At 33.4% G+C, this 22,539-nt stretch overlaps 1 protein-coding gene and 1 long non-coding RNA gene across 2 annotated transcripts; both read left to right on the forward strand.

The window, feature by feature from the left end:
• The first annotated feature begins 4,732 nt into the window (after positions 1-4,732).
• Positions 4,733-10,843, forward strand: LOC134718248 (zinc finger protein 862-like). Its single transcript, XM_063580744.1, has 8 exons — positions 4,733-5,432; positions 6,126-6,272; positions 6,545-6,813; positions 7,074-7,191; positions 7,389-7,512; positions 7,746-8,008; positions 8,324-8,470; positions 10,773-10,843. The coding sequence occupies exons 1-7, from the start codon at positions 4,733-4,735 to the stop codon at positions 8,431-8,433; spliced, it is 1,731 nt and encodes a 576-aa protein (XP_063436814.1). The 3' UTR covers positions 8,434-8,470; positions 10,773-10,843.
• A 9-nt stretch (positions 10,844-10,852) lies between these two features.
• Positions 10,853-17,326, forward strand: LOC134719841 (uncharacterized). Its single transcript, XR_010107720.1, has 3 exons — positions 10,853-10,938; positions 16,085-16,233; positions 17,191-17,326. It is a non-coding gene; the product is annotated as an uncharacterized LOC134719841 (long non-coding RNA).
• Positions 17,327-22,539: the final 5,213 nt, after the last annotated feature.

Genomic DNA, 22,539 nt, shown 5'->3' on the forward strand with positions numbered 1-22,539 from the left:
TTGAACGCAGCCCAGTTACGTAGCCGCTAGTAGCAGCTACGATATTGAACTGAACAATGCTATGTAGCTAGCAAAATGGCGTCATTAGTAATAACCTTCCCGACGCCATTTTGTATTCGCTAAATAGAATGATTGGTTAATTGGGCCAGGGTTCAGTTTAATATCGTATCAGCTACGTAGCGGCTACATAAGTTGCTATCAACATCTATGTAACAACTAGCTATAGGTAGCTACAAGCTCAATAGTCAAAATCTACGTAGCACTATGTAGCCGCTACGATATTGAACTCAACCCAGCAGTTTATATTGGATAGACTTCAAAGTACAAATGACCATAACTTTGTAAGGGTATAGAAATCTACTTAGCGGCTAGGCTAGCTATACGTGCAATAGCCAATTTCTAGGTAAATTTAGCGCTTCGTAGCAGCTACGATATTGAACGCAACCTGGGCGAATTGTGAAAAATGCCGGGTTGGGTTCAATATCATAGAAACTAAGTAATGCTACGAAGATTTGACTATTGAATGTGTAGCTATGGACTAGCTGGGTTGAGTTCAATATCGTAGCATCTACGTAGCTCTATCAATATCTACGTAACTGAAAGTCTATAGCTAATACTCACACTATTCACTGATTAATCTTCTTTTTGTCAAATTTGATTGAATTCTCAAGGGTACAAAATGTCTTAAAATGTCTGATGTTGATGTTCGACGACAAAGGCTCGTTAATCATTATATTGAATTAAACAAGTGAATCTGTGAGTTGTAGACTTCTCACTTTAAGGACACCTCCGTCCACTAAAAGTATATTTATAAGGTAAACAGGAAGTTGTTGTGTGATGAATCTGAAAACATATCCGACTCATATAAACTTTAAAACCGAATTTCAGAAATCTTTGTAATGTAGTTCCTGAGAAAGATGCGACGAAATATATTCATTGGACGGACGGACAGACCGAGGTAAAAAAGTATACCCCCATTTTTTTTTTAAAGCGGAGTATAATTACTCGAGGTGATAGCAAGCGATAACATAAATATTTATATATTCATATTTTATATATCAATATGTATAGAACACGGTGATACATAGCTGGAACCTAGTCTATACGTCCGGTCGGAATGGGAACGTTATCTCCGAAAAGTTTCTCAGGCTCCTTACGTTAAAGAACATTTGCAAGAACTCTTTGAGAGCTGAGAAAAGTTATGACTATTTTATATTTTTCTTATAGTATTTGTTATGACATATTGTATAACAATTGCATTATGAATTTATGTTCTTGTATTTTCAAATTTGCAAAAGTATCAATTCCTCCAAAACATCTTAATATATAGTCTTATAAAATATGAATGTTGTTTAAATTTCAATATTGTATGTTTGTAATGATTGTCATGTTATCCAATATTTGGATTTTACACAAGTAAAATGATTTGAATCATAATGAAACTTCTCTGTTTATATGATACAATGTATACATGAAAGTCATGAAGTGTGTGTGTACACATGTTTGCATTCTTTCACTTTCAAATGTCAGAAGGTGCATTTTAAATGACAGATTTTATTAGCTTGGCAAGAAATAATTACAAATCCAGTAGTTCATTACTGATAACAAAATTTTAGTTGTAACGGGCTGTGTGTTAGAGTGTATTTATTATGATATATGCATTAAGGACTCAACAACCAATTTTGTTAATTAAAACAGTTGTATTTGTATTACACGTACAAATTATCTACTTAGGATTTATACAGTTTGGATTAATCTATTTATGAAATAATAATTCACTTTTGAATCAATGATTGATCGATTTTTGGTTGCTTAACCACGTCCTGAACATGCATGAAATATTTGCGACTGGACGTTAAGCAACCAAAAATCGATCAAACATTGATTCTGAATACACCGTTTGGTGGTGCGCCTGTCAGATGCGGAACGTACAGATGAGGTAATAGGTAACAGGTGAATATACTATTGGTATCGGTATCGGACTCGACCCGGAACTTCTTAATTATTGGCAATATTAATTACGTGGAAAACAAAAGGGCCTGGAGTGGTGTAATTTTTAATCTACACCTTTGTACTATATTAGTTATATATAAAGTTGAATTCTTTGATTCGTCGTTTTTACGTTTTTACGTGATGACGGCTGATTATACACTCCCTGTACAAATAGATGATTTAAGCTTTGATTCATTGTTTGCTTGTTTGATGGGATTTAAAATTAACTTTCTACACCATATTGGCAAGTTCATGACAATCAGTTTATTAGTGGATGAAAGTTGTGCACAGAAGAACCTTATCATAAATGTCTTTGACAATCTAACCTTAATTTTGTGGTTGCAAACTTATACCTAGAGGTGATAGACTAGCATTGATACATGTAAATTTTGTCAAACTAGAAAACAATCAAAGCCACTGCAGCCCCTGATCAGCTTTTGAGGATAGCAAAATATTACAAATTAAGAAGGTTGGCACAAGAACAGACATGAATGCCAGACAATATTTATAGATATGTTGCTGTCAGATATCTTTTCTGTTTTAAGTTTGTGATACACACAAGAGGTAAGTCTTTAAAAATATGAATGTTTTGTACCAGGCTAACCTCTACATGTACAAAATTTCTATAAACCTGTAAATCTGGGACCATACATGTATTGGTCTTTAAGCTTTGGTGCTTTCATGCAGCACAGTCACCTGAAGATTTCATAATTAGAGCAATTTTTAGTGGTATTAATTATAATTATAGCGAAAAAATGGGGGAAATAAAATATTTTTAGAACTACGTATTCTACATAATAATTAATACTAATAAAGTAAAATTATTTTATTTCCCCTATTTTGTTAGCTATAATTATGAAATCTTCAGGCGACTGTGCCGTGCATGCAGGTACACCTTTCAACCATCAAGCCAATGCATCATTTTGAATAGATATAAGAAGAGTGGTATGAGTGCCAACGAGACAACTCTCCATCAAAGTCACAATTTGTAAAAGTAAATAATTTATAGGTCAAAGAATGCATTGTTTTGGAACTTACATGGCAACATGCTTTGTTGTCTGGTTCAAGAAAATTGATAGATTTCACATATTCAAGAGATCTTTCAAAGGTTAAAGCTACAGATGTTTATTCTGTCATGTCTTGGTGAAAAGCTTCTATCCCATGAAGTGAGGATGCAAAGCAGACACCAACAATAGTGTCACTGTCTGCTTTACCAAAGACGACATTTATGTTCTCTAAAAGGCCTTTCAGAACATCAATCCATGTTGCATGTAAAGATTAGCTGAAAATCTTATGTTTTAATAAAACACCCCTCTCCATAATTAATGGAGCATTAGGGGATGCTATCGACTGCCTGTCTTTTTGACATTTTTGGCAGACTTTTTTCTAATCTATGTCATTCAAGCGCTTGCTCTGAATACACTGTACATCAAACACTTTAAAAATCATGATTTGAAAAAAGTAAAGTCTGGAAACAAACTCCGCGGATATGATATAAATTCCGGGAATTTTCCGATTTTTTAAATAAAAAAAATACGAATTTTGAAACACCAATAAAATTATTCGGGCGGCAAGATTTTCAGTGGGTCGGGCGGCAATGCCAAACAAATGAAATTTTATTTTAGGCCTTATTGCTCTTTTTCTAAAGAAAATTTGGGTGCATTTTGTTATAACCTTGATATAATTCTAGATGTACAAATGTACAAATGTTACGTACATATATGTATACTCATAAACTTATTTTATGTCCCAGGCCATAGTGGAGGTGCTTTAAGTTTAACCCTTGTTTATAAAAAAAAAAAAGATGTGGTATGATTGCCAATAAGACAACTCTCCACAAGGGACCAAATGACACATAAAGTAACAACTATAGGTCACAGTACAGCCTTCAAGAATGAGCAAAGTCCAAACCGCACAGTCAGCTATAAAAAGCCTGGAAATGGCAAGGTAAATCAATTCAAAAGAGAAAACTTACAGCCTGATAAATGAACCAATAATGAGAGAAAAACAAATATGTAACACATAAACACAGTCTGCGACGTTAAGCGGTAGCCCGAAGCCCGTGTCTACTTTAATTAAGCTCGGACTAGTAAAAAGTACACTGCCGATAGTCCGACCGGTCTAGTGCATATCTGTGTGCACTTTTTTAATCGTTACCGTAAGTTAACTGCCGAATGTGTCAATACAACGCCATCGAGATCAATAAACTGATACTCACTTCCTTGCAAAAGTAGCGTAAACCAGTTTTTACGGTCTCCATAATAACCGATTGTTCAAAATAAATTAAAAAAAAGCGCAAAAACGGTCAGTACCACGTGTTTTCAAAATTTCAAATTTCGGTAGTTATTGATTAATTTGTGTTGCATAAACTAAATAAAATATAATCATAACAGAAAATAAAAAAAAATGTTCATTTTTGCATCGGAAGACATTAATTCGTAACTGTCCGCTTGACATCTTGTGTATTTAGACGATTGGTTATTAGGACGACCTGGGTGACTGGTCACTGGTTACCGTTAATTTTATGAAGAAGTGGTGCCAGTTTTGTTTTCATATCGAAAGATAAAAATACACACATAATTTTACATCGTTACATGGCTTCATTGTTGAGGTGGTCGGATAGTGCGAGACCTGGAAAGGCACCAAAAAGACTGTCTCGCACTTCCGACCAAGTTACAGAAGCAAAGAAAAAATACGAGGACAAGCGCGTCAGAGAGTTCAAAACCCATTGGATCATGGGATGGACGGTCGTCCCTGGCTCAAGTATGATAATGAGAATTCCGTTATGTATTGTACATACTGTAAGGAGCAGGGAAAGGGATGGAAATTCTTATCTGGGTGTACGAATTTTAGGATTGACACCATCCAAAATCATGAAGTCAGTTCCCCTCACATCAGTGCAACATCTGTTGCCGAGAGGCCACTTCCTCAGAATTCACTGGCTGCAAAGGCCATTAACTCTATAAAACAAACTGAATATGACAGACTTAGCATTCTCTTTCGTAATGCCCATGCTGTTGCTAAACATCATCTTAGCTTTAAAACTTATAATGTTATATGTAAACTGGATCAAGCTAAAGGTCTTGATGTTGGCAATAGCTACCTGAATGACAAAAAGGCCTGTGAATTTGTCAAAAATATAGCCAGTGTTTCCAGAAATGAGACCAGAGACCTTTTGAAAAAAACACCATTTCTGAGCCTCACCTGTGATGGGTCATCTGACTTCATGGGGGATGAATATGAGTCATTGTGGGTAAGAAGTGCTCAAAATGGAAAGATAATTGAAAAGTTTTTAGATTTGGGTACTGCTGAATCTGCAGGATCTCAGGACATATTTAATTACATGAAAGCTGTTTGCTTTGAAAATTCAGAGGACAATACCAACCAACTGTGGAGTAAACTTATTGGCTTTTGCTCAGACGGTGCATCAAACATGCAAGGTAAATTTATTTTTTAATTTATTTATTATGTAATATACAATGTGGATGGGGTTGGAATGGGCTTTGCTCATTGTTGAAGGCTGTACGGTGTCCTATAGTTGTTAATGACTGTCAGTGTCATTTTGGTCTTTTGTAGATAGTTGTCCTATTGGCTATCATACCGCATGTTCTTTTTTATATTTACAGTAGAAAAAATGGTATCCATGTTGTAGACTGTACTATGACTTATAATGGTTTACTTTTACAATTTGTGACTTGGATTGAGAGTTGTCTCATTGACACTCTGACTCATGCCACATTTTCTTATCCATATAGATAAAATAATGAGGTGTAGATACAGTTATTTATTTTCACATGTGCTTGGTGCGTAGCAAATGTGTATATGTTCTCTGTAGCTATATGTGTGACAGTGTATGTACGTACTAGTTTATAAACATGAAATTCTTCAGACAAATGACCTAAAAAATTAAAAGAATATTATACTGAAACATGTGTAATGAAAGAACCTCAATCTAGACCTTCATATTGATTTAAAGTAAACATGGACCGTGGTAAACATATAGAATTTGAAAAAATTCTAAACATGATAAAGGAATTAAAACATTTTTACAGTATATGATTAAAATTAATTTAATGTACAGTGTCAATGTAATGTTACAAAAATAGTTTGTTTTAAAGACATATTTTTTTCAGGTATAAGAAATGGTGTGGCTGCTTTGATGAAAAGAGAAAACCCAGAAATAGTTGTTACTCATTGCTTGGCTCACAGAGTTGAGTTAAGCTTTAAGGATGCTATTAAGTCATCTAAATTGTATGATAAAACCATAACTCTTCTTCTTGGTAAGTTATTATGTTTGGCAATAAAACAATTAATAATTATCATGATTAAAAAGTCCTAGTTCATTCAATTCAAATGCATTTAGCTTATTATATTTTACATGTATGCATATGCAATGTATGTCATGCATTGATGTATAGCAATTTAATGTCAAAAATTTATACATATACACCATGGCATAAATTGTACCCTTATTTATTAATCATGTAAATTTATTTACATAAAGTCTTACAGAAGATGTCTTAAGTCAAATTTTCAAATAACTATTTTACAGGTCTTTACTACTTGTACCGCAGAGGTCCCAAACAGAAGAAAGCCTTAAAACGAGCTTTCAGTGCACTTAACATGACGAAAATACTTCCAACCCGTGTAGGAGGAACTCGTTGGATGCCACACATGCTTAGAGCAATAAATGTTATTATCAAAGGTTACAGGGGATTTAAAGCTCACCTAGAAAGTGCTTCACATGAAAATCCAAAAGCTGAAGGACTTGCCAAAATTCGAACTGATGTAGCGGTTGTCACATTCATGTTAAATTTAAAGGTATACATGTAGAATACTAAATCATTATTAAAAACATACATTTAGAAGTCAAAATATTTTTAAGATTGCTTTATTGATTTTTGGTTTTCTTTATCTTGACATGTCTGTTTTGATTTTTGACAATTGTTACTACTCTTATATGTACAATGTAATTACTGCTTTACAAATAATGAATGTGAATATGAACTGCATATTTAAATTTCCATGTATATGACAAACTTATATATGTATTGAATTTTAATTAATTGCATTTCATTTAGGAAATCATATCACCTTTAAACAGACTATCCTTGATTCTGCAGAAACAGAACCTAACATTGTATAATGGACATGCACAGATCAAAGCAACTACAGAAGTTCTAAAAATATGCAAACCAAGTAAGTTATCTTGTAATTGCATATATGTCATAGCATAACTGTCTCTGATTGTACAGGTTATAATATTAAAGTAATTAAATAAATACCTGTAATCATCAATATCTCAGTCTATAAGCAAATTGTGTTTTATGGTGCAAGCAAAAATATGTTTCTCATTTTTTAACATGTTTAATGAATAAGTTTTTTTGTCATTTAAGAGTATGGGGACCATGAGATTCATCTTGTAAAGAAAAATCTCAAGTCCACCTTAATAAGGTCAGGCATGGATATAGAGGAAGTTAACACAGAGTGGGCCATTTTGAAATCTTTAATATATCAAAGGTAATTAATGTTTCTGCTCATTGTTTGGGTTGTTGTCTTTTTGGCACAATGTTTCCATTCTCTATTCTATAAAAACCTAATTTTAGCTTAATGTTACCTTTAGGGTAAACAACTCCTAACTCTGTATTCATTTACTCCAATTTTTTGCCTTGAACATCTTAATATTTTTAAAAATAAAATATCCATATATGTCTGATATTGAATATTTACAATTTTGTGTATTAATTTTTTAGGTACAGTAACAGACTTATAGATGGTGCCTTGACATGGGGATCTGTGTTTGAAACATTCAGGGATGGCCTTGACAATATAAAGCTTGTTATAGATGCTCTGCTCAGTCTACCACCAACAAGTGTCAATAAAGAAACTACATTCAGCAGAATCAAACTCAGCAAAGGCAAGAGGCGGGGTCATTTGAAGACGGACACATTGAAGGACTTGATCCAAGTCGAAATTGAGACTGATAATGTTGAGCAGTTTGACCCAAAGCTGGATGGTAATTGTTCATTCAAAATTATTTTTTTGTCTGCATGACAGAAAAAATTGGATAATATTAGCTCAAAGTTGAATTTATTCCTGTTTACTTATTTTCAATACTTACTGTCCTCAGTTCACTGTATCATTGTATGCCTTTTAAAACACATACTTAATGTCTTATGTATTTTCTCCCATGCTGTTAAGCTCTTTCAAGACAAAGTTTTAATAAGTTTAAGCTCCACTTTGATTACATATTAGTCTGAATAATTGTAAACTTAATTAAAATTTCTGACAAACACTGTTTATTTTTTTTAAATAATTTGTACTGTTTCAGATTACCCCTTCAGACAGAAGAAGGAGAGTTGGCTATTCCAGACCATCACGATTAACCGAGACACTCCAAACAAACACAGTCGACCAAGAAACTGTTGTGGTTGGTCATGATGAGATTGATACACCAGCTGCTGGTCAAGACATCCAGGTATTTATTGTATTTAAAATACATCACATAGTTCATAAAAGCATTCAAATATTTGTAATTTAAAAAAAAAAAACCATAAATACTTTTAAGAATGAGAACCAGCAAAGATATAAATTTCTGCAATATCTTAATTCTAATACACAACACAGCATAAATTATTTTTCTTTGTAGAGAACTAATTACTATATATCATGCAAATTATTATAGTCCAAAGTTGTTGTAATTATTATACTCCCGCTTTGAATTATACCCCCGCTTTAAAAAAGGGGGGGGTATACTGTTTTACCGCTGTCTGTCCGTCCGTCAGTCCATCCATCAGTCCGTCCGTCCGTCCCACGAAACTTTCGTCACATTTTTCTCAGGAACTACAATACAAGGATTTCTGAAATTTGGTTTCAGGGTTTATCTAAGTCAGCTTTACCGTGTGATGCATTTTCAGATTGATCACTTGACAACTTCCTGTTTACCGAACACTTGTATGATTTTACACATGATAGCCAAGTTGAAAATTTTCGTCACATTTTTCTCAGGAACTACAATACAAGGAATTCTGAAATTTGGCTTCAGGGTTTATCTTAGTCAGCTTTACCGTGTGATGCGTTTTCAGATTGATCACTTGACAACTTCCTGTTAACCAAACACTTGTATGATTTTACACATGATAGCCAAGTTGAAAATTTTCATCACATTTTTCTCAGGAACTACAATACAAGGATTTCTGTAATTTGGCTTCAGGGTTTATCTAAGTCAGCTATACTGTGTGATGCGTTTTCAGCTTGATCACTTGACAACTTCCTGTTTACCGAACACTTGTATGATTTTACACATGATAGCCAAGTTGAAAATTTTCGTCACATTTTTCTCAGGAACTACAATACAAAGATTTCTGTAATTTGGCTTCAGGGTTTATCTAAGTCAGCTATACTGTGTGATGCGTTTTCAGATTGATCACTTGACAACTTCCTGTTAACCGAACACTTGTACGATTTTACACATGATAGCCAAGTTGAAAATTTTCGTCACATTTTTCTCAGGAAATACAATACAAGGATTTCTGAAATTTGGTTTCAGGATTAATATAAGTCAGCTATACCGTGTGATGCGTTTTCAGATTTATCACTCGACAACTTCCTGTTTACCGAACACTTGCATATTTTTACACTATTAATATTATCCACTTGCGGCGGGGTATCATCAGTGAGCAGTAGCTCGCAGTTTACTTGTATTCAACCATGATGTACATCCACATCAAATTGAAATGATTAATATTACAAGGTTTTAATATATATTTTTTTCTGATGATTGTTATCAACCAAGAAGAAGATTGCAGTACAGATGACATGGATGAGGATGAGGACAGTGGTGAAAAAAGTGAAGATGAAAATGAACTTGCTGAACAGGAGTTGTTCAGCAAATTGAAAAAAATCATGAAAAATTATGAAGAATAAATATATAATCAATTGATATAAGCTTTCTTCTATTTTTGGTCTGCATCAGAAAGGGTGATCTCTTTAACTTTCCAAAGTCAAATTTGAATAAACAATATGTGATGGCAAGGGGTTTATATCTACATGTATACATTTAATTTACATTTACATGTTTGTCTTCAATTCAAAGAATGGAGTCAGTTTTGTCAACAGTTTTGAGAAGGTTTTTATTGAAGGAAAGTAGAATTTTTCATATAATATGGAGAAAAAACTCTACATTTTTGACAAGATTTATACACAAAAATGTAACCTCAGAATGCAGGATTTTACATCTAATATTCCAAAATTTTCTTGGGGGGGGGGCATGCCCCCAAACTTCCCTAGCTTATCCGGTCCAGTACATATAAATTCAGGCTAGTATTTTTTTTTTTTACTACCCCATAGGGCTAGTTATTCAAATAGTTTTTGGCACAGACTGTAAACAAACAACAACCACTGTATGTCTGTACTCTAACTATTTATTTCAGAAAAGAAGATGTGGTATGATTGCCAATGAGATAACTCGCCACAAGAGACCAAATTGACACAGAAATTAACAACTATAGTTAACTTTAGATTGCCTTAACCAAATGTTAGTAAACTGTTATACAATGCTTATTACCACTAAACACAATCAAGTTTGAATATTTGGGGGCGTCACTTTAGTCGTTCTAAAGTTATGCCCCTTTACAAATGGTAAAATTGCTATTTTTTTTAGTTTTCTTCCTATTTCTGTAGTTTGCCTTAATCTAATGTGATAAAACTTTTATACAATACTTTTTAGTTATTTTGTGTATATTTAAATTGCAGAGTAATGAATATCTTATATTTCATAGGGATCAATATACAGGGATATTGCTACTCTGAGGCCCATGCAGGAAAGTCATATTGTGATTCAAAGATGGCAAATAAAGCGCAAAAAGATAAAAAGTTGGGTTGCAAGTTGAAAAAAAAACATTGTAACAGCAGCTGATATGAAAACTGTCCTTGACTCTAGAACAGGTAAATTAACAAAATGTACATTGTTCAATCAGAAAACATAATTACAACACAAACTCACCGTGATCTAAATGTGACCTGTTAAAATAAGCAAATCTGGTTCTATACACAATTTCAGAGACAGTCTGATTCTCTTTAGTAAATTTCATTTCACAAATAAATCTGACATGATAATGACAAAATGTTAGACGAGTCACAGACTCAGGCTCACATACACATCAGGGGCGGATCCAGCCATTTTAAAAAGGGGGGTTTCAACTATATGTCCCCATTAAAATGCATTGATCGGCCAAAAAAAAAGGGGGGGTTGCAACCCAAAGACCCCCCCCCCCCCTGGATCCGCCAATGCACATGTTACATAACCCATATTTAACAGAAAAAATTAAAGCATTGGATAAAATGATCCATGGCATGTTGTTTGAAGCCCCATGTGTGATATTATATTAAGATAATTTTTCTGGTCTGTGTATCCATCTGCTTGACTGTTTGTCTGTCTGTTCCTTATTATACCTACCCCCACAACAGAATTTTATGATACTTGGTAGATAATAAGGACAAACTATGTAGATGTGCATATCAACAGGAAATTACGATTCAATTTTTTTCTAGGAGTTACTCCCCTTTGAACTTATTTGCTTTAACCCTTTCATGCCGAATGTATCCTTTTGGCACACCGGTGTAGATGCCGAATATTTCTATTTTTAGACGGTCCCAGTGCAAACAGTAAAAATAATGTTTAAACATGTTTCTTGGCCCCGTTGCTTCATGGATGTTATGATAAACATCAAATGCATTCGATATTTTAGTATCGGGCGTAAAAACACTGTTGAAATATGTTTTTTTAAAGATTGTTGAGGGAAAAAAAAACTCGTGAAAAACAAAATGGCGGAATCATGGTCAAGAGTTTCATTTCGAGTTGAAACATTTAGAAAACTTGACCTGCGGTCATGAAAGTGGCTCAACTTGAACAAAAGTAGTTATTGTACGTATATTTTGGAGTTGTGAGAAGGATATTTGTAAAACAATCTGAAATCGAGACTTTGATTGTCGCCATCAGGTGCACGACTGTAAATTATTATTTCTCGTTGCCGTTTGACAGTCAACCTTTCATTACCGATTGAGTCAGAGTCATGAGTCTGTAGTGCTACGGGTTTTCTTTCTTTTTATTGAAAGGCTGTACTGCAGTATGTACTACGGTCGACAAAACGAAAGTCCAATTTCATTTAAAATAGAACCGGATATTGACAAAATTGACAGCTGAGTCTATAAATAGTGTGGTTCATAAAACACGTGTTGTTACATCTCAAAGCTTTATTATTTTACATAAAAGTGGTTTCGAAAGATGAGACAATATTCTGCAATCTTATTCGTATTTTAATCGAATGTAAATTTATTTTCCATGATGTATCTCGTCTTGTGACAGAGGTTTTTAAAAGTCTTGTTCAGCATACAAAAATTTTAGATTTTGTTTTGTTTTGAAAAACAAATTATGTTGACCAGAGACATGTATACTATATATGTCTCTTTGTTGACAGAGAAAAAAAATACTGAAAAATGCCAAGATGATTATTTTATTTTAACAAATCGTTTTCTTTCTCATTTAAAAAAATATTGTAAAAGAAGGGAAGTGGAAATAGAAAAATTGTTTTGGAAGGGAAGGGAAAATTATTTTTTTAGAATTGGGAAGGGGGAAAAAAAATTTGCTGAAGGGTAGTGATTTTTCCCCAAAGTGAAATAACATAATGTGTTGTCTGCTGCTTCTGATTAATCTTGAGATTGCATCATTTATTATTGTAAAATAATACTGTTCCTGTATGTTTCTGAAAACAATAGGGGTTCAATTTTTTGTTCTGGAAATTATGAGGAAGAACTCCCCCCTCATGTTGCACACACAAAAGATGAATGACCAGTGTAGCAGTGCCTAAAGTTTATTACAATTTGTAATGCCAATATAAGCAACCATTTTTAACACTAGGAAACATCTTTTTCGTGTTCAAAAAGTGACTTTAAATGGTATATAAATTGCTTCTTCTCTCAGATGCCAAGTCATATACATGTAGTAGTAAAAAGTAAGAGAAAAAAGTAATCAAATTTGAAATGGGATAATGTACCACATCAGGGTCTTGTAGCTGTCACCTTGTAAGTCAGCTTCTTTAAAAAATTACACTGTTAATGGGACTAGCACACATGATAAGCAGGGTATCTTCATACCACATTAATATATAGGCTTATATTGTAAGTAACACTTGCTGCTGGATGCAATAGATTAATTAATAGACTGGTTTAATACAATGGTTATATTCTAATAACAACCTCACTCAAGTAATTTTTATTCACTTTTTGACAAATCATTCCATTAAATAACCCAACAATATTAACAGAAATAAAAAAAAAACAGTTTCCATTGTCCTCACTCAATTTCAAAATCAAAATTTATGATATGAATCCTCCTTTTCAATGAGTACACAGCAATATAAACTAAAACAAATTTCATAGCTTCCAAATGTTATTACAAACTATATCCGCTCCCTGATGTAGCTTTCCATCAATGAATTTTAAAACTGAATTTTGCAGTAAAACATGTACATGATTTATTAATTTAATCTCTTTTGGCAATTGTTTTCAACGACTTGCATCTGTGTGTACATACCATGAGTTTAAATAAAACAGTACCCAGTAGTTGTCTGCATATTTTCTATCCTTTTCCTCTACTGCATGTGATTAATAAATTTAACTATGATGAAAATAAATTTATAAAATATTAGCTTTTGGTATTTATTTGTGCTGCTTTAACAAACATCAGTTGATGTATTTGTCAATTTCATGTTATCTTATACATCCTTAATTTTGACTACTTAGTTTCAACAATTTTCAAAAAAATAAATAATTCAGTAGGCTCTTTATCTTGAGATCTATACAGCTGAATATTTGCTTATTTCTTGTACATTTATTTATGCTTAAATATTTTTTATATATTATAAAACCACCATGACCCAAATCAATTTTTTTGGAAATTTCATGGATTTAGAACTTTGAAAAAAATCACTTAATGGGTTTATTTACTAACTTTTATCTATTGGAAAGCTTTATCTCATTCACATGTGGAAGAATTAAGGCATTACTGGGATTAAGTCATAAAGTAAAGAAGTCCCATCGATTATTATTGCAGTTAAACAATATTTTTAACTAGTTCAGTAATCGCACATCAACGCTGGGGGTATTATACAACTCGTCTGGAAGAGTTATTGTCCGTTATCGAACCCGAGTTATCTTTCTTCTTTCGAAACCGTAAACAAATGGCGGCCAAAAATCTACGTGAACGACAGTCTCGATTTACAAGTATTTTTGCCAAGAAAACGAAAACGGAAACAGGTTTTGAAAGAAAATAATTCAGTAGCTCATAGAATTAGAATTTCGAATCACACGTGTGCTTAAGAAATGTTGCCGAATGGAAGTGAAAGTGATATACGGTCATGACGGTAGGCAATGACAAAAATTATCTTCCGACTCAATCAATCTACGTTTTCAACACACGTTTTTAAGGTAAACTAATTTTCACTCTATGAAAAGGTTACGGACGATCAACCTATGATATTTATCTACATTTTATCAAAATTTGACCGCATAACTCGCTACGGTTGCCGAGTTTTCAATGACCCAAACTACCAGGTCGTTTTTGCTGAAGCACATGTCAAATTAATCCCGGTCAGGCAAATGGCTCGTGCAAATATATTTCGGCCAGGAAATCCTGCGAAAAAAATAAATTTAGTAGCGAAAGTGTTAATGTACTTCTGCAAAAGTGTCATTGCAACTCCTCTGTTACTACACAACAGAACTTCATGAAACTTTGTAGATAATAAGGACATACTATGCAGATGTGCATATCAACAGGAAATTATGATTCAATATTTTTTCTTGCACAATTTTTTTTTACTTACACTTACTATATTTCTTTAATGATAATTTGGGGATGTGGGGTATGTCCAGGATTTTGGCCAACCAACCAAGATGGCCGCCATGGCTAAAAATAGATGATAGGGGTAAAATGCAGTTTTTGGCTTGTAACTCAAAAACCAAAGCATTTAGAGCAAATCTGACATGGGGGTAAAATTGTTTATTAGGTCATGATTTATCTGCCCTGAAATTTTCAGATGAATCAGACAACCTGTTTTGAATTGGTAATTTTAAGGAAATTTTGCTGTTTTTTGGTTATTATCTTGAATATTATTATAGATAGAGATATTAATAACTGTAAACAGCAATCATGTTCGGCAAAGTAAGATTTACAAATAAGTCAACATGACTGTAATGGTCAATTGACCCCCTAAGGAGTTATTGTCCTTTATAGTCAATTTTTAACAATTTTCATAAAATTTGTAAATTTTTACTAACATTTTCCACTGAAACTACTGGTACAAGTTCATTATAGATAGAGATAATTGTAAGCAGCAAGAATTTTCGGTAAAGTTAGATGTACAAACACATCACCATCACCAAAACACAATTTTGTCATGAAACCATCTGCTTCCTTCACATAGACCAAGGTGAGCGACACTGGCTTTTTAGAGCCTCTAGTTTGAATAATGTTATAGATAGAGATAAACTGTAAACAGCAATAACGTTCAGCAAAGTGAGTTCTACAAATCAGTGAACAGGATCAAAATTGACAATTGACTTCATAAGGAGTTATTGCACTTTAAAGTCAAATTTTACAATTTTTCGTAAATTTTTGCAATCTTTTTCAAAAATCTTTCCTGAAACAACTGAGACAAATTAAAATGTACTTGGACCCAAATAAACATTATGGTATTTATTTTTTTTTTAAATGTAAAATGTGTCCAGTGACCCTGTCTGCCTAAAACATGGCTAAAAATAGAACATAGGTAAAAAATGCAGTTTTTGACTTTTCCATACATGTATCTCTGAAACTAGAGCAAAAGTATAAAGGTTGCATTATTCCATGCATCAATTGTAAATAAAAATATCATGTGAGCAACACAGGCTCCTTGGAGCCTCTAGTTTAAAATGTTTTTCTTTTCTTCAAAATATCATGTTGATCTATGCTGTAATGTACACACATTTTGTTGAAGTTGAAAACATGACCTTTGAAACGGTTTATAATTCCCCTCATTATTATTTCTGTTTACAGGTGTTGCTGGATGTCAAGTCTCTAAATGTGCTAACAACACCTCATAACACAAACTGATTACACACAAGTTAGAAGGAATAAATGATTTTAATGAGTTGTGAGTTGAAAAAGATGGTATACTACTGAGGAAAGCCTACAACATCGGCAAGGTAAAATTTATTCCTAATAAATCCATAGACCAAATGGATTTTGGTAAACGACAGGAAAATAAAACATAATAATGTGTGATAATATCAGGATTTGATTTACCTGTTAATGTAACTGGAAAAATCAAAATGCCTAAAACAGTTGGTGCAGTTAATCTCCATGAAGGACCAGAAATAAAAAACAGAAAATGTTGAAGACTCATCCAGTTAACCTCTCGTCACTCAGAAAGTTCTGATTATATGCTGTTCTTTTGCTCAAAAGTTGGCTGTGTCATTAGATTTGCTACCTTAAATTGACTTGAAAACCATCTATTGAGGCCTAAATTAAAATATTGTTTGTTTGCCCTTTTCCGACCCTAAGTTTTGAAACAGGGTAGGTAGGTAGGTAAAATATTTTAATAACCACTTGTTTGTATTTTACCAATAACCATGATAACCATGAGAAATTGTTCAGCATTTATTACTGTTTATGTCTGATCAGTCCATAGGTGGATTTTTGAAAGGTCAAATTTCTGATCATATGGGCTATCCAATTTACCAGCCAGTGATCATGGTGATAGTCCAAATTTCCTCCTCATCAAGTCCTAATACAGGACCTACCTGTTGTCTATTTATTTGTTCTTGTCTTGAAAGTGCATGAATTAGTTGCCACTGAACAGTAAACAACCAACAATCAATTAAACTTAAGGTTAACAGGGGTAATGCCATCTGTGGTGTTAAAATACATGTAACTACGCTAAAGTCTATTTTTCTTTGCAATATAATGTTTTTTCAAATGCTAAAATTTTATCTTTGTATACATGTTTGCTAAAATTTTATCAATTTTCTGCAAAGCTAAAATTTTATCTAAGTTGTGGATGCTAAAATTTTAGCTTTTGGTCTGAAAAAGAACCAGCTAAAATTTTAGCTCTCCTTTACATTACTTACTGATTTAAGCTAAAATTTTATTTTTTGCTTCAGGACTGATGAAGATTGCACAGCAGAATAAAAATGATTGCTCATTTGGGATTATCTCTTGTCCTTGATATATAGTTAAACAAGTGCAGAGATATTTTTGCCTGAGCTTTTGTTCATTTCATCAATGTTCAGAAAGAAGAAATATAGAAGAATAAAGAAAAAATTGGTAAGTTTTTGAATATTGATAAAGTTATAAAATTTTGAGGTAAAATTTTAGTTTTTTGCAATTTTCTTTAAAAAATCTACTCTTGAGAAAATGAGACAGTCTCAAAATATAAAATCCTCCCTTAGTAGTTAATTTTTCTAAGTGTCGTTGATGAAAATAGAATATAGAAGCGTTGAATACACATTAAATATTATTGTGGTAAGTTAGGATTTAATTTAACTTAATTTGACTCCTGTAATCCGTATGGCTGTTGTGTCCTTGAATGATTCCTAATTGTTGCAAAGGCCCCTTCGTTCACAGAAAAAAAATATAACCAAAAAAACGACTAAAGACGCAGGGAAAACTGGTAAAAAAAAAATTCCTAAAATTTGTAAATTTTCACTTACATTTCCTCTGAAGCTATTGGACCAAGTTCATTATAGATAGAGATAATTGTAAGCAACAAGAATGTTTAGAAAAGAAAGATCTGCAAACACATCCCGATCACCAAAACACAATTTTGTCATAAATCCATCAGACTCCATTGTTAAATATTCACATAGACCAAGGTGAGCGACACAGGCTCTTTGGAGCCTCTAGTTTCTTTTTACAAATAGAAATGTTACAAGCTTTGTATAGAAAAGAGAGTTTAATGGAAGAAGGAACAATGTCCTACTTTAGAAATGTGTGGAAAAAAATGATGTTAATGGGAAGGTCAAAGGCCATTTCAAGATTCTTCCAAGATCCTTACAGAGTCCCTTATCAGAGAACAGGCTCTTGAACTGTCCAATATAAATGAGACATTAGATGATATATTTCCCGCTGGTATAGACAAGGCATGCCGAGCCACAAAAGAGCTTGCTATGCGTAACATAGGCAACTCGCTACTCGACATGCTGAGTTTCCTGGAAGTGGGAATGACTACAGACGATGAAAAGTTTAACTACTGCAGTAACCTTTGTCTTCGAGGATTACATTACCTGCAATTGGAGGATTCTGCCAAGGAAGGCAATTTGCAATGGTCTCACCATATTTGAAGGTTTGCATTCCTATATTTTACCAGCATTCTTGTCTATTGAAATACATGGTGGAGTGTATAGACTACCTCATGATAGTGAATTATTACACGTCTCACTCTCTTTTAGACAGCCTAAGGATTCTGGAGGGGAGTCTTGTAAATTTAAGAGGTAGTGTTGGGAACGATGTAGAAGCTGACTTGACACAGGAACACCCTGTAAGGAATCAGAAGGATCTGATAAGGGGGGCTAGGTGCTAAAAAAACTGAAAATGCCATATCATCAGAAACCGCAGCTTTCAGGTTCTGATCTATTCTGACCTGAAACTTTAACTAAACATATGAGGGAGACTGACGATCCACCAGGACTAAATCGAATGATATTAATTGGACATTTCAGCTGCAGATCTTAAAAGAAGCGAAAACGTTATGTGTTACTTTCAGGTTTCTTCACCTAATAGACAATTAAACCTTCTTCCAGATTTGCTCTAAACGCTTTGGTTTCAGAGTTATTAGCCAAAATCTACATTTTACCCGTATGTTCTATTTTGAGCCATTGTGGCCATCTCGGTTGTTTGGCTAGGTCACACCGCACATTTTTTAAATTAGATACCCCAAATGATGATTGTGGCTAAGTTTGGTTAAATTTGGCTCAGTAGTTTCAGAGAAGATTTTTGTGAAAGTTTATGGACGCCGGACGCCAAGTGAGGAGAAAAGCTCACTTGACCTTTTAGGTCAGGTGAGCTAAAACGACGTTTTTAAACAAGGTAACAATGACATATGGTTGCCATAATAGCTGTATCATTAACATTTTAACCACTTCCCATATTCGCAATTAGGACAATAGAAGAAAATTATTCAACGCAAAAACAAAACTTGCTTGTAAATATGAAATTCTCCTTACGGTATAAGTTTTTTCATTGTTGGAGATTGTACAGTACTACCTGTAATTGCTTATACCTATTCTTATTCCCTTTAGTTTGATAAACCCACTAACTATTGTCTAGACATTGCACCACATCTCCTTAACATGAACAATAGTAATTATATATCAAAGCAGAATGAATTGCTCGACTTTCATTTATACATCCTTTGGCAAAATACAAGTTCTAAAATGACACAATATATATTTATTTACATAAAAACAAAATTTAGTATACGACTTTTAACAGGTATAAAAATGTACAGCTGTGTCATGATTGTTGAAATCTGTGCTGAACACATAGGCATTGATGATGTTTGCGTAATTCAATCTGTGAAGCTCAGCAATAGTTCTTCAGTTTGTGATGTACAGTTATAAATCCTTTCTGCAGGATGAATGACTTTTCAGGAAAACCAATTTCACAAATCAAACCTTTCCTCTTGATTTCTCCTACAATATCCATCCAGTTTAGATCTTTTGGTCTAACGGGAAACCGTCCAGATTTTTAATTTTGCAAACTTGCTAATGTGTTAAAGTGGTGAATTCCTGTTGATTTAAATCCCGCTACTATGATTACTCTTGTAAAGGCCTTCTTATATGCCTGTCTACTTAATTTAGGGACTGATTTCTTGTTGAATGTTGTAGGAGTCACAGGTGCACAAGTACCAATATTCTTACATTAAAGGACCAAACATTGTGCGTTCAAGAGGACACAAGAAGTGCGTGGTATGGGGTGGAAAGTACCTCTATTATGTTGGCAAGAGCTGCTTTTAGCAGCCCCAATGTCTCGTATGAGTGATGTGAATTCAAATTTAGAACCAGTGTTTGAGAAACACGTTGTTAAACCAATCCTATCCCAGCTCATCATCCATCCCTGCTTTTGGATGGAAACGCCACTTGGCGTATTCTAGTCCTTAAATACCTGGTACCTTTGATAAAATTGAGAATGGAAATGGGGAATGTGTCAAAGAGACAACAAACCGACCAAATAAAAAAATAACAGCAGAAGGTCACCAACAGGTCTTCAATGTAGCGAGAAATTCCCGCACCGGAGTTGTCCTTCAGCTGGCCCTAAACGAATATATACTAGTTCAGTGATAATGATAGTGATAACTGTATTATTGTTTTCATCAATAATTTCATCTTCATGTACTTCTTCATGGTACTATTGGCTCGGGAGGGATGTACCTCTTTAATGTTATTTTGTCGGTATTTGCCAGTCAATTTGTCATTGGTATCAATAAGGGTGATAGTGCCTAGTATCGGTTAGTCACCTATTATGTACGGGTCTTACCATTCAATCATTCTCAAAGTCTTATTCTTTTCCATATTCTTAACTGATATTCTTAGTCATAGTTTCTGCTACTTTTGAAATTTCGATAGGGTTAATTTCTTTGAATGACTCAAACTGTATGGCCAAACTGATGTTTATTTGAAATAACGGGATTTCTTCAATACATGAGGTAAAATGGTGGATACTTGATACTAACTTGCTTAGAGGTATTGTAGGCAAAGGCACATTTTGGTACAAACTTTTCCCTCAACAGTTTAATTCAACATTGACTTTCATGGTTGATTGTATCTCTCACATCTTCCGTTAGATTGTGGATGGTAAGGAGTTGTACGAGTTTGTTTATATCCATACTGTTTCTGTGAGAAAGCAGTTAATCTTGAATTCACGACCAGTTCAAGAGAAAGACCTTGTCTACACACTATATCATATAATCTACCACTAACCCCTGATGCTTATTTCCTTTTGAAGCAGAAACAGAAAAAGATCAGTAGACGTGCTCTTCGAGTAATATTGTTCTGATAACTTGTAAAATACTTTCTCCATATCCATTTTATATATGGCAAAGCTTTAATATAGATATTTGGTCTCTGGTAATAACTTACTTATTTTATCCCTTGTTAGATTTTCCCCCTTTATACTATAATTTTCCTTCTGTGATTGCAAACATGTTGGTACGTTTCCGCATACTTCTCATATCATTTTAATTCATGCCTACAACAAAACACAAAAACAACAACTCGGTATTTAAGAAGACATAGTGCTGCCAACAAACAATTATGGTTTCAGGTCCCAAAGCTTTCCTCTGACTCTTAAGAAATCGATATAAAAAAATAACAATTTTAAATAATTAAAGTAGACCTTTAATGTAGCTCAATTTTCTCTATTTAGATCAAATAAACATGTAAAATATCTTTCTGATCTTTTGTGCAGAGGTTATATATCTTAATGCAATATCGTATGCTGAAAATTAAGGCATGTTTCACTGTTTCTACAGATATTACGCCAGTTTCTTAATTGATTACATCATTTATGATATCAGTTCCAGTTAAGAAATATTTTCTTTAACCTAATACGGAAGAAACAAATACTGTAACATTTGTTCTAGTTGAAAAGATATATATGCGACAATATGTCTTTCATTTGGAACTTGTATTTAAACAATCAAATTGTTCTAGAGATCAACATGGTCAAGATCAGATGAAGCTTTTCAGACCAGATCTACTAAGGCAGTAACATCAATCCTTACACCAGATATGGTAAACATAGCTATTGCTAAAAGTAAAGACACCTCATAAAACAATTAATATTTGACAAACGGAACAATGAAACGATGTTAATTTCAACTGACTGTGAGGCACCTGCTGTACACATTACAATTATTCCATAAATAAAATATTTTTCTACTAATGATCCCTTTGTATTCATGAAAAACATACCAAATCAGACATTATAATGAAACTGAAAATAAGTATACAAGTTAAAATGACCCGTCAGTTAAAATATAAACACCTGAATAACAATCCATTCATAATTAAACCTTTTTCAACTTTCACTTGGCCCAAATAAGAATAAGTGCATACTCCTTGGGTGTAATTACCATGCAAAGTTATTTTGTTTGTATAATCTTGAAAATAAGTAATTGATTTAGTGGTATTTCAACAGATTTATACTTAAATGAACAAAAATAATTGTGAATCTATTGTTTTAACTTTATACAGAGTGAAAGAAGCATTCATTCAAGTCATAATCACTGGTATTAAAGAGATAATGGTAACTGCAATTACGATTATCCCAATATGGCGACGGTAGATATAGGTAAAATCTTTACACTCATTTTTCTTACATGTAGCATGCTTTTGTCAATAGTTACTCAGCTGCAAGGTTTATCTATACCATTACATCATATTTGAATCGTAACGGTGCACTGGAATTGTCTAAGCGCTGTGAAAATAGCCGTTGAAAAATTCGGGATGATA

Source organism: Mytilus trossulus, chromosome 5 (genome assembly GCF_036588685.1).
Source record: "Mytilus trossulus isolate FHL-02 chromosome 5, PNRI_Mtr1.1.1.hap1, whole genome shotgun sequence".
Lineage (NCBI taxonomy): Eukaryota > Metazoa > Mollusca > Bivalvia > Mytilida > Mytilidae > Mytilus > Mytilus trossulus.

Bases quoted from the DNA above. Each gene is read 5' to 3' on its own strand.
- LOC134718248 (XM_063580744.1), top strand. From the start codon at position 4,733: ATGGACGGTCGTCCCTGGCTCAAGTATGATAATGAGAATTCCGTTATG. The intron at 6,273-6,544 runs GTAAGTTATTAT...ACTATTTTACAG, and splicing joins AACCATAACTCTTCTTCTTG to GTCTTTACTACTTGTACCGC. The intron at 7,192-7,388 runs GTAAGTTATCTT...TTGTCATTTAAG, and splicing joins TCTAAAAATATGCAAACCAA to AGTATGGGGACCATGAGATT.